The following is a 12,891-nucleotide window of genomic DNA, read 5'->3' on the forward strand; positions in this document are numbered from 1 at the left end:
ACCTCTCTCAGGATTTAGTGAAAGTCTTCTCTGGCATCCAGCCTGTATCCTAGCTGTTTTCTGGAAAGCCAAGGGTCACTGCCTTGTGTGTACCATAAGGTCTAAGAAGGATGGGGCTCTCATGGACAGGCTACAGGCCCAGAGGAAGCTCTGCTGGGCCTGGAAGCCTTTCTGGGTTGGACCAATGGCTCTCTCCTGCACTTCTGGGTTACCCCTTCAGAGAAAACCTTTAAGGCTCTAAATATTCCCTCCTTCCCTTCTCCCCCCACCCCCTCTTCTTCCTCCTCTTCCTCTCTCTTTCTGTATATATGTATATGATGGTGCACATGCATGTGGAAGCCAGAAAATGATGTCAGGTGTTTTCTTCAGCTGCTCTCTGCTTTACTTTAAGGACAGGGTCTCTCTCCCAACCTGGAGGCTGATTGTTCAGGTGGCTAGCTGTGCAGTAGGTCCCAGGACCCCATGTCTGCGTCCCATCCTTAGCAATGAGATTAGAGGTACATCCAGCTTTTTTTCTTTTTCTTTTCTTTCTTTCCCTTTTTTTTTTTTTTTTCCGAGACAGGGTTTTTCTGTGTTAGCTTTGGCTGTCCTGGACTTGCTTTGTAGACCAGGCCGGCCTCAAACCCACAGAGATCTGCTGCCTCCAAAGTGCTGGGATTAAAGGCATGCACCACCATGCCCGGCTTACATCCAGCTCTTTTAATGTCAGTTCTGGGAATTGAACTATGGAATTTTCAGGAAACTAGGTGGTTCTGAAGAGCATTATATCAAGGTGACCCTGACTCGGGAAACAAACAAAATCTACAGCTCTTTTCAAAGGAGCTGAGGTAGACTAATGTAAGGGAACAGTTGCTTGTCAGGAAATCCAAGAGGCATACAGACCATCAAATAATGAAGGATCAGAAAAGAAGTTCCTCATGCTATATAATAGTCAAAAGAGCAGATGTAGAGAACAAAGAAAGGATATTGAAAGAATCAAGAGCGAACAATCAAGTTATATGCAAAGAAAGATCTGTCAGAATAACAGATTTTCCGTGGGGACCATGAAAGCCAGAAGGAATTGGACTGATAATCTTCAAGTTATGGAAGATAACATGTCATCTCAGACTACTATAATCAGCAAAACTGTCAGTCCTATTTGAAAGGGAAAGGAAACATTTCCATGACAAGAACAGATTAAATGGATGTATGACCGCTAAACCATCTCTACAAAAGATATTGGGAAAAAAACCCACTTAGGTCCGAAAAAATGGTGAAACACTTTCAAGAAGACACAAGTAACAAATACACAGTTCCATAATATTGAATCATAGGGGTTTGAATAAAATACCACAAAAAGCTACAAAATGACAGGAATTAGCATATATTGTTCAATCATAACTCTGAATATTAATGATACCAATTCTACAATAATGAGATATATCTTTGCTTAACAAATTGGATCAGAAAAACAGGAGCTATCTTTGTGCTGCCTCCAAGAAATATAAGTCATAGCTGAGAGTCACCATATAAGGTGAATGGATAGAAAAAAATATTCCAAGAAAATAGAACCAAAAAACAAGCAGGTGTAGCTATTCTACTATCTGACAAAGTAGATCAAAACTAATCAAGAGAGATAAGGGACACTTAATTCTCATTAAAGGAAAGGTCTACCAGAAGGATATTTCAATCCTAAAGGTGTGCATGTACTAAATATAGGAACAAGCAACTTCATAAGAGACACACTATTAGACCTGAAGCCACACTAACACAATGACAGCAGGTATGGTGATTTGGTTGCTTTCCTTTATAAGAGTTGCTATGGTCATGGTGTCTCTTCACAGCAATAGAACACTGACAAAACAGAAGATGGTATCAGGAGTCGGGTATTATTGTGACAGGCCTGACCCCAACCATGCTGCTTGTTGGCAGAATGTGAACTTTAGGAATTCGGATGAGAAAAGCAGTTGAATACTTTAAATGGGGCTTAGTGGGCCATTCCAGTAGGAGCATGTAAACAATGCTGCTGAGAGCAATGAGATTATGATGGCTTGGTTTGAGAGGTTTCAGAGGAGAATATTAGTAAGTGTCCTAGAGACTAATCTTGGTGACATATTGGTGAAGAATGTGGCTGCTTTCTGCCAGTGTCCAAAATTTCTGCTTTAGGTGGCATGGAAGAGTTTTTGATTAATGGCATTGGCAGAGGAGATTTCAAGATAGTCTAGCATTGACTCTGTCATGAGTATTGCTAGTCATTCTTATGCAGATCTATAATGAGTGAGCTGAGCAAGGAAAAAAACAGAATGTTCAGTTTGAGAAAAAAAAGCCAAGAAAATGTAATGGAGATAAGTCCAGTGCTCAAAGAGATAAAAAGTTTTAAAGAAAAGCCTGAAGATAATTGGAACAAAGGGAGTGGTGACCTCAGGGCAAGATCTTACCCAGCTGAACTTCCAACTCTCGAAAAGGAATTAAAGAAAAGCTTATGTGAAGGAGACCATCAACAATAGAAAGTTGATGCATATGTAATTGAACAAAGGGGCCATGTTCCAGACCCAGCAAGCAGCAGAACTTGGAATCTTCAGCTATGTGGTTCTGGCTTTAGAGTCAAGGATACAGAAAAGGGGTTGTGGAATCTCCCTTCATGGCCAAGGAAAGCTGCCAGGGCTAGGTGTGTGTGAGGGGTGTCCCTGCATGCAGGTCCAGAGAGGCCATTTAGTTAAGCTGTGAAGGTGAAGCCTGTGCTGCTTTGGAAAGCAAAAAATGTTTGAGATGCCAGAGTCATGGGATACCTACCAAGGAAAGTTGCTAGCAGGGTATGGAACCAGCCCAGTAAAGAATAGTAAGTTGTAGTCAACAAAGCTAAAAGGAGTTGGAGATCTGAACAGTAATTTAACATCAGCTATGGAGATTCAGAATCTGGAGTTTGCTCTGATGGCTTTCAGTCTTTGTTTGGTTCAGTATTTCACTATGCTCCCTTTCCTTGTGGAATAGTAACATATATTTGATGTCATTGTATGCTGAAGTATGTGACTGGCTTTTTTAATTTTAATTTTAATTTTAAAGGGGATTACAGTGTCGAGATTGCCTTAAGTCTCAGAAGAGACTTTGAACTTTGGGCTTTTAAACATCATTGAGACTGATAGACTATGGGGACTTTTGAGGTTGGACCAAATGCATTTTGCATTATGATATGGCTACAAACCTATGGGGTCAGGCATGGAATGTGGTGGTTTGAATGAGAATGGCGCCCATAGGCTCATAGATTTGAGTACTTGGACACTGGGGAGTGATATTATTTAAAAGAATTAGGAGGTGTGGCCTTGTCGGAAGAAGTGAGTCATTGGGGGTGGGCTTTGAGGTTTCAGTAAGTCCATTCCAAGCCCAGAGTCTCTCTGCCTGCTGCCTGTGGATGCAGATGTAGAACTCTGAGCTACTTCTCCATCACCATGTCTGCCTGCATCCTGCCATGCTCCCCACCATGACGACAATGGGCTAAACCTCTCAAACTGTAATTAATCCCCAATTTAATGCTTTACTTTATAAGAGTTACTGTGGTCATGGTGACTCTTCACAGCAATAGAACATTGATCCGGATAGCAAGTGATTCCAATAGCCTATTCTAACCATTATACGGGCCATCTGGAAAAGAAACTAAATAGATTAACTCTAGGGTTAAATGACATTACAAATCAAAGGAACAAAACAGATGTGTAATGGTTGTAAACATGTTTTTGTTTTGATCCCAAGTGCAAGATGTGAAACAGACTTGTGTGAGGGTGTGTGATGTTTGTCTGATAGAAAGGGAACTGTCTCTTGTAGGGGCATGGTCTTTGCCAGTTGATAAACATACAAGTATGGACTCTGAGAGGAGATAGTTAGAGACTAAAAACTAGAGCCTTGGCTTTTGCATTGCTTTGCATCAGCATCCTTTGACTGTTCATTGGAGACACTCCTAGAAAAAAATGCCCCAGAGAACACTTCGAGTTTCCAGCTGCTTCCAACTGCTGTGGTTGAGGTCACTTTTGCTGAATTTTTTGGTTTGTTGTTTAACAGGTTTTCTGCATTTCTGACAACAAAGATTGGAATTGGCCCAAGGAACTGAGTCTAAAAGGTCCACTTCTTGTGTTCCCCTTTAACCTCTTTCTCTCTCTCTCTCTCTCTCTCTCTCTCTCTCTCTCTCTCTCCTATCTAGGTTAGGTGGGTTTGAAGGGAAGTAGAGGCATTAAAGAACACCAAATAAAGTAGGTTTTAAGCGATCAAAGCCTACACAGATATCTACAGAACATCCCACCCAAACACTAAAGAATACACACTCTTGTAGCAGCCATGGAACAGTCTTCAAAATAGTCCACTTATTAGTATACAAAATAAGTCTCAACAAATTAAAAAAAAAACCTGAAATAATATTCTGTATACTATCTGGTCACATGCAATGAAGGTGGGTATCAACAACAAAATAAAAACAAAGCACATATACTTGTGGAAACTAAATACATACCATTAAACTAAACATGAGGGAAGAAAGGAAATTAAAAATTCCTAGAATTAAATAAAAATTAAAAGACAACACACAAGAATCTGTGGGAAACAATGAAAGCAGTCATAAGAGAAAATTTTATAGTAGCATGTGCCTGCTTTAAAAAAGTAAGATCTCAAATTAAGCTAATAGTGCAATCAAAGGCCCTAAAACACATCCAAAAAGAGCAAGTGTGAGAGATAATCAAATCCAGTGCTAAAATTAAAAGACAGAAAGAAAACCAAAATATCAATAAATAAAAAAAATTAAGCTGGGCATGGTGGCGCACGCCTTTAATTCCAGCACTTGGGAGGCAGAGGCAGGCGGATCTCTGTGAGTTCGAGGCCAACCTGGTCTACAAAGCGAGTCCAGGACAGCCAAAGCTACATAGAGAAACCTTGTCTTGAAAAACAAACAAAAACAAAAAAACAAAAAATTAGTACTTTGAAAATCTTCAAAAGGCTGACAAACCTTTAGCTAAAGTAACTGAAAGAGAAATGATCGAAATTTTAAAAATTATAGATAAAAAGGAGACATTACAACAGACACAGGAGAAATTCAGAGCCATAATAACATTTTAGAAATAATCTATATTCCATCAAAGTGGAAAATCTGAAATAAATAAATCAATATATATGTATACACAATTTGCCAAAATTAAATAAAGATGCAGTAAACAATTTAAATAGTCCCTAAATTCCCAATATAAGCAGTAATTAAAAATCTCCCAACTAAAAATGCCCAGAACCATATGGATTCAGTGAAGAACTTTTACCAGACCTTTAAGAAAGAATTAACACCAAATGCTACTCAAACTAATCTACAAAATAGAAACTAAAGAAATATTTACTAATTCTTTTAGACAGTCACAATTATCCTGGTACTTAAATCACACAAGGAACCAACAGAGAAGGAAAATCACAAATCAATATATTTTATGAACATAGATGCAAAAAAAAATCTTAATACAGTACTTGCAAATTGACTACAAGAACTTTTTTTTTTTTTTAAAAAAGGTCATCCACCATGATCAAGTAGTTTTCATCCCAGAGATGCAGGGATGGTTCAACATCTGTAAATCTTCAAACACTACACAAATAGATTAAAGAACAGAAACTATATGACCATCTTGTTAGATGGAGAGAGGGCCTGAACTGGCTAGTTTTGCATGAATTTGACACGGGATTAAGTCATTAGAGAGGACTGAGTTCAGCTGAGAAAATGTCTCCATGAGCTCTGACTGCAAGCCATTTTCTAAATTGGTCACTAGTAGGGGAGAGTCCAGCCCATTTTGAGTGTTGCCATCCCTGGGCTAGTGGTCCTGGGTCTATAAAAAAGCAGGCTAATCAAGCTATTGAGATGGAGTCAGTAAGTAGCACGTCTCCTAGGCCTTTGTACCAGCTCCTGCCTCCAGGTTCCTGCCCTTATTGCTTTTGATGATGAACTATTACATGGAACTGTGAGCAAAATAAACTTTTTCCTCCCCAAATTTCTTTGGCCGTGGTGTCTCCTCAGAGCAATAGTTACCCTAACTAAAATGAGTTTAGGCTAGGCCCTCCCCTGGTGATAAATAATTTAGAAAATGTCTTAGTTAGATCTTATGGAGGCATAAATTGACATAAAACTAGCCAGTAGAAGGTTTTTGACAACATCTAACAGCCACTCATGATAAAAGTTATGAAAGACTAGGGATACAGGGGACATATCTCAACAGAATAAAGGCAAAATGCAGAAACCCCACAGCCAGCATCATCCTAAATGGAGAAAAACTCAAAGAGTGTTCAATGATGTTAAAAACAAGGCAGCGATGCTCACTCTCCTCACTCCTGTTCAGCATAGTACCTGAAGACTTTGCTAGAGCAATAAAACAAGTGAAGGAGATAATGAGATTACAAATTGGAAACCAGTAAAAGTTATTTTTCCTTGCAGATATGGTTCTATATGTTAAAGACTATACCAGAAAATGCCTACAGCTGATAAATTCATTCAGCAAAATAGCAGGTACAAAACTCACACACACAAAAAATCAGTAGCCTTCATATATGCAAATGACAAATGCACTGAGAAAGAAATCTGTATGGGGGCACAGATAAATCCTAAGACCCCAGGAGTGTTGAACACACAGGGATGTCTCTTCAAGGGAGGCGATGTATACCTGCTTTCCACCTAAAGAGCTGGGAATAGATGTAGTTAATAGCCTGGTGATCTGTGCTATCAGTAGGGCCGGGCCTCACCGGAGTCCCTTGGACTGTTATGTTTATCCCAGACTCTTACTCCCTAGACTTTTATCTTGAACTTGTTTCTTAGTCAATAGAACTCATCCTTCTGAGAGATGCCACATGTACATTACAATAGCCTAGGTGGCCTCTGTGCTATCTGTAGGGCCAGGCCACTCCTGACTCCCACAGACCCTTGTAGTTTTCTCAGTCATTCTCCTAGTCAGAATAGCTAAGACAAAGAACGAAAGATGATGAATGCTGGCGTGGAAGCAGGGAAAAGGAAATACTAACTATTGATGGGAATTTCATCAGGTAGAAGCACTATGGAAATCACTGTGGAAGTTCCTCAAAATGGTTGACAACGAAGATTGACTCTCACATCCACTTAAACCAAATCTTCAGAAAAAAAAAAAACAGGATGAAATGTTTTTAATGAAAAAATTATGTACAAAGGGGTATATGTTGGGAGGAAGGAGGAGAGAGAGAGAGAGAGAGAGAGAGAGAGAGAGAGAGAGAGAGAGAGAGAGAGAGAGAGAGAGAGAGAGAGAGCGCGCTCAGAAATCTCCTGGCCCCAGGGAGGAGTGCTTTGCAGTGGGAGGGAGTGCCCCCAGAGATGAATTAGTTTTCAGAAACCACCTGCTTTGATTGCTGCTTTGGCTGCTGCTCTGATTGCTGCTCATTTCCGGAAGAAGGTAACTGGCTTGCTCTTCCCTGCAAAGAGGAAAGAAATGGGACTCTTCAGTGCAATCCCAGTCCCTCTGACTTCCTCCTGGGAGTCCCACTAGCCAAAGCCACCCAGGAACCATGATGAAGCTTTTACACTGTTGGCCTGTTCGAGTCAGTGTGCAGGGAAGAGACGGGAGGTAGCTCTGCAGGGGCACTCTGTTGAGAAGAAGAGGCTTGAGAAACTTCGCTTTTCTGTGTCCTGGGCCCCAGTTTCAAATGTCTCTGCATACAGCAGACTGAGCCAGCCTTACTAGCCCCAGACAGGAGTGCATTTTCTAATACCTGATCAGCCTTTTTCTTTTGGAGCCAGAGAAAGTAACCACTGAGCAAGAAGAAGGTGAGAGATGGATCAGCCAAGGAGTGGGTGTGTTTCCATAGGGACGCTGAAGCTGAGGGGAGGAGTCACTCACCCAATGCCAGCTACAGCCAGGAGCATCAGGACACTGACTACAATCACAGCCCACTTGTAGTGATGAACGACTCTGCCTGGGGTGGGAAAGGGGGAACCATGTGTGTTTAGTGGCTCCATTGGGGCACTTGAGGTTGCAAAAATTTGTGTCCAGGGCAGATCTGCCCTTCAGCCAAGTGTTGTCTGTACCTGGGGCTGTGTGGTGGACGCTGGAGGTGCAGTCAAGGGAGTATGTCATCCCTGGTGGGATGTGCCTGTAATCCCTGAGCTTGGGCGGATACAGGCAGATTCCTGGATCTCATTGGCCTGCCAGCCTAGTGTATTTGGTGAATTGTAGGCCAATGAGAGACTGTCTCAAAAAGAAGTCGGGGCACTAGGGAGGTGATTTCCAGGCTAAATGCTTGCCATACAAGCCTGATGGCTAGAGTTGGGGTGCCCACCCTCAGATGTAGTAATATCTCTCCCCCTCTGCGTGTGTGTGTGTGTGTGTGTGTGTGTGTGTGTGTGCGTGCACACACACACATGCATGCATGAGAGAGAGAGAGAGAGAGGGGCCAGGGGAGATGAGAAGTAGACCCAAGCTATGGGGCTGTAGCCTGTGCAGTGACCAAGAGAGCCTGCAAAGGCAAAAAGCAAGGGCAGAGGCTAGAGGTTAACCTCTGATTGCCGTACTTCTACTAGGATACATGTCTTTCCCCTCCCCAACACACACACACAATAAAAAAAATAGAAGATGGGAAACACCTGAGGAGTGATTCTGCAGGATTGCCCTCTAGCCTCCACATGCATGCACACACATATGCGCATACATGTGTACCCATACACATACGCCTGTACATATGCACATGATCACAGAGAGAGAGGGGGGGGGAGAGAGAGAGAGAAAGCTGGAGTGAAATGCAGCAGGACAGTGAAGAGTAATCCAACCAGGCTTAGGTGAGGCAGAAGGTAGAAGGAGGCCTTTCGGTTTAGAGTCGGGGGTGGGGTCTGAGTGAAGCCAGGTGTTAAGGATGACACTGAAGGTAGAGATGGGATGGGACTTGAGGACCCAGAAGCAGTGGAGCTCTGGCTCTGAAGGCAGGCACAAGGACATCAAACAATCTAAAAAATCCTGTTGTCCTTAACCCAACAGGAAAAGAAAATCCAGCAGCATTGTAGACTGGATAGAAAGGGATGATGGAGACAGATGGTAAATCCAGTGGTGGAGGGTCTGGGAAAGGGAGGATGAGCAGAGTCAAGTCCCAAGAGTGGAGCAAAGGCTACCGACCTGGGCAGAAAGTTGGGTCATTGCAGGACAGGTAGCGTGTCTGGCAGTCAGCACACTCCGTAACTTCTGTTTGGAAGAGGATGTCTGTAAGATCAATGGGCAGGAGCCTCAGACATGGCAGGTGTGTGTGTGTGTGTGTGTGTGTGTGTGTGTGTGTGTGTGTGTGTGTGTATGTGATCCCTCCCTCCAGCTCTACCATGGGAATACTCACCACAGGACTCATTGCAGGCTGCCCAGTAAAGTGAGACAATCGAGAAACTGAGGCACTAGAGAGGCAGACAGAGCTGGGAGTGGTGGGGAGAGGGGGCAGGACATGGGACTAGGGGACTCATGTGGACTAAGGTGTGGGCAGGCCAGTCCTGGAGCGCTCTTAAGAGGGATCGCCCATTGAGTTCTCCAGGCCACAGTCTCAGAGGTGATAGGCAGGGCAGTGGGCAGGGACAGCCCCGTCTCCTACCCCTCTGCTTTAGCTCCTGAGACCGCGCCTTCAGCCTCTCAGCCAGGAGATTCTTCTGAAGATGAATCTCTTCCAGCAGTGCTGGCTTATCTGGGTGTAGTAGGAGGAAATAAAACTCACTGATATAAAAATGTATGTGTGTGTGTGTGTGTGTGTGTGTGTACATATGTGCACAGGTGCACATGCATGTACGTGTATATGACTGTGGAACCTCGGGCAGTGTGCCTCAAGAATCACCCACTTAATTGGCCTCAAGCTCTATTCCAACTGGCCAGTGAGCTCCAGGAATCCTCCTGCCTCTGCCTCCTGGGATGATGATAAACAACCACGCATTGTTTGTGGGGATTGAACTCAGGTCTTGATGCTTAAAGGGAAAAATCTTTTAATGACTGAGTCTCTCTGCAGCTTTTCTTAACTTTAAAAAAAAAAAAGGTTGTGTGTGTGTGTGTGTGTGTGTGTGTGTGTGTGTGTGTGTGTGTGTGTGCATGTGTGCGTGTGAGGGGGGGTGTATGAGTATGTATTTGTGTCCTCCTCACCTTCCATCTTATTTCTTGAAGCTGTGTTTCATGCTCTTTGTTGTGGTGTGTATGCAGCTAGCTGACCTGTGAGCTTCTGGGGAAATCTCTTGTCTCTACCTCCCCCCTCCCTTTACGAGCCTGGGATTACAGATGCCTGCTACTATGCCTTGTTTCATCTGGCTGGGAGCTGGGGACCCGAACTCAGATCCTCATGCTTGTGCGTTCAGTGATTTATCTACTAAACCATCCTCGCAGTCTCCCCCAACCACCAGACTTGGTCTCATGTATCGCAGACCGGTCATTATGGAGCTGAGGAGGGTCTTGAATTTACGGTCCTCTTACTTTCATCTCATAAATGCTGGCACTATCAGGCTGTACCACCACAGCATGCAAAGTGACACACTGTGCTCTTCAGGGAAGCGTCCCTGCCCACCACCAAAGTGACCTCCAGGGAAAGCCGTGTAGGATGGGTCTTGATAATGCCACTCAAACCCTGGGGTCCTGAACACTCATCTTTCTTACCATCCCTCAGCTTTTTAATGGCATTGTCCACATGGGTGAAGAATGCAGCTGTTTCCTCTTCCAAGTGGTCTCGAGCTGAGGATGGAACGTGGGACAGAGGGACGTTGGGGACAGGATCCGGCCAGGTGAAAGGGTGCTCCCATCCCTGCCTGGCTGTGCCTCACCAAGATACCAGGGCATGAATAAGGTGTTATCATCTAGGAAAAAGGAGCGTAGGCTTTGTAAGAGTTCGGGTGGCCCTGGGCCGCCCCAGAGCACCTGCACGTCATAGTCCAGCAGGGAGGGCAGCTCTGGCCAGCAGCGGAGGCAGCTCTTCCCATTGGTCAAGGACAGGAGGCAGAACAGCAAGATAAGAAGCATCTTCTGGAAGTCCTTCCCACGTACTCACAGTCTCATAGGGAACACCGTTGCCCTGGGGACCGCATTCTTGTGGCAGAACAAAGGTAAATTCCACAGGACCCAGCAAGGTCAGCTGAAGTCAATCCAGGTGTAGGCATCACTGCCAACAGGGAGGGAGAACAGAGACTGAAGAGAGTAGCACTAACGTAAGCAAGAAGCCAGTCAACAAAGAAAGTTCTGAGGTTCAGTTAGGGGTGGGGGAAGGGACACTGAGATATTATCGATTTGGGTAGAACCTTTATTAAAACTTGTTAATGCCACTGACATATGTATAGGCAGACAAGCAGGAGCATGGTGGGTCTTAGGCCCAGGAGATGGAGTATCTTAGAGGAAGGGGAAAGGTTTCCTAGCATAAGGGGTGGGACTCCTGGGGCTACAGTGTATGACTATGAGAATATAAGGGAGATGAAGCAGAGGGTCATCAGGGTGACGTGTGGTCATTATATTGGTAGGACGCGTGGCCCCAGGTATCACCCACCCTCCGCCCTGGCATCCTGGAGCCAGAGGGCCATCAGGGTGATATGCAGCCATTATACTGATAGGATGCATGGCCCCAGGTATCACCCACCCTTCATCCTGGCATTTTGAAGCCTGGAAACCTGGTTTTTAAAATGTCCTTGGGCAAGCAAGAATGGCTCCCATCCCTCTGGAATCTGGACACTAGAGGAGTCTGTTTATGCATACCCATGAGCAGGCTCTCAGTAGCAGGGTTGCCACCTGGCCCACAGCAGCCATAAGGAAGAGGTTGCTGCTGGTGAGTGCTGCCTTGCCAGATGCATCCTCAAATATGCTAGGGAGGGAAAGACTAGAATCCCTTCCCAACCTCAGCTACATGTAATATGCTTGGGAAAAGCTAACGGTATAGAAATGAGAGAGGGAGGCTACATAAATGATCTAAAAGGTCACACGCCCCATGATCCAGTGCTATTTTTGCATGTTTTATTAAATATTTAAAAAAATTTTTACACATACATTTATATTATTAAACATCTATACAACAAACTACCTATAGCAAGCAGAACCATGACACAGTCAGGAATTATAGAAATGTTACATTTTAAGTGTTTTGGGTATTTGTATTTGGCAGCCTTGACGAAAACATCTTTCCTATCTTGGTGCATCTAAAATTCTAAATGTAGGACAATATCTATCATATCTCATCATTATCAACCTAAAACATCTATCTAGGCCTAAAAACATCTTAACCCCTAGACAACTAAACTTCATTGTAAAACTAAACTATTTGGTCTTCAACCCTATCAAAGATTTGAGAAGGAATAAAATTGATTACCTGAGTATACTGGGAGTGCAGGTTAGTAGCTTTCCAAATGAGAAGATGATGGAGACAGTTTGCTACTTGAATAATCACCCAAAACTCTCTATAACGTTGGAGCATCTTCTTCAGCCTTCTGGTCCCAAATACATCTGACAGATATATTGGTTAGGCAGGAACTGTTGAGGACTTTCTTTTCCCATCTTGGCAGAGTTTGGCCTTCGAGCCTGCATCCAAGCTTGCCATTTCCCTCCCCAAAACTTCAGAAACATACAGAATATGACATTTTAAACTGTTTTTCTATTTTAAAGATTCACTGACAATGAGACAGGTTAACACCTGGAAACACCCAGCCTACCTCAAAGAGGATGATGAGCATCAAAGAGCCTCCTTATGGAGATGGCTTCAAATGTGGCAAACAAGCCACTGGGCAAAATGTCCTCATTTCTACCACAGACAGAATTCTGCCTAAAAAAAGATCTAGTGCTTTTTGAGAGCACATCTTTTACCCACCTCACTAGCCTGCTCACACTCACACATGTGCTTTCCTTTTCTTAATTAATTGCCTCTACTTCTGTTTTTAATCATGTGCTCCTGGTGCCCCAG

The 12,891-nt window shown here is 43.7% G+C and overlaps 1 protein-coding gene across 1 annotated transcript; it reads right to left on the bottom strand.

Moving 5' to 3' along the window:
- Positions 1-2,561: 2,561 nt before the first annotated feature.
- Tex51 (testis expressed 51) lies at positions 2,562-10,973 on the bottom strand. Its single transcript, XM_051163980.1, has 9 exons — positions 10,778-10,973; positions 10,614-10,688; positions 9,574-9,663; positions 9,328-9,345; positions 9,117-9,200; positions 7,851-7,926; positions 7,723-7,762; positions 7,367-7,425; positions 2,562-2,616 (listed from the first exon to the last, which is right to left on the bottom strand). The coding sequence occupies exons 1-9, from the start codon at positions 10,971-10,973 to the stop codon at positions 2,562-2,564; spliced, it is 693 nt and encodes a 230-aa protein (XP_051019937.1).
- Positions 10,974-12,891: the final 1,918 nt, after the last annotated feature.

Source organism: Acomys russatus, chromosome 20 (assembly GCF_903995435.1).
Source record: "Acomys russatus chromosome 20, mAcoRus1.1, whole genome shotgun sequence".
Taxonomy (NCBI): Eukaryota; Metazoa; Chordata; class Mammalia; order Rodentia; family Muridae; genus Acomys; species Acomys russatus.

Coding starts and splice junctions, on each gene's coding strand:
- Tex51 (XM_051163980.1), bottom strand. CDS start 10,973: ATGCTTCTTATCTTGCTGTTCTGCCTCCTGTCCTTGACCAATGGGAAG. Junction 7,927..9,116: donor TGACCCAACTTTCTGCCCAG/GTCGGTAGCCTT, acceptor TTCCCACCCCAG/GCAGAGTCGTTCATCACTAC. Junction 7,426..7,722: donor AAAAGAAAAAGGCTGATCAG/GTATTAGAAAAT, acceptor TCCTCTTTGCAG/GGAAGAGCAAGCCAGTTACC.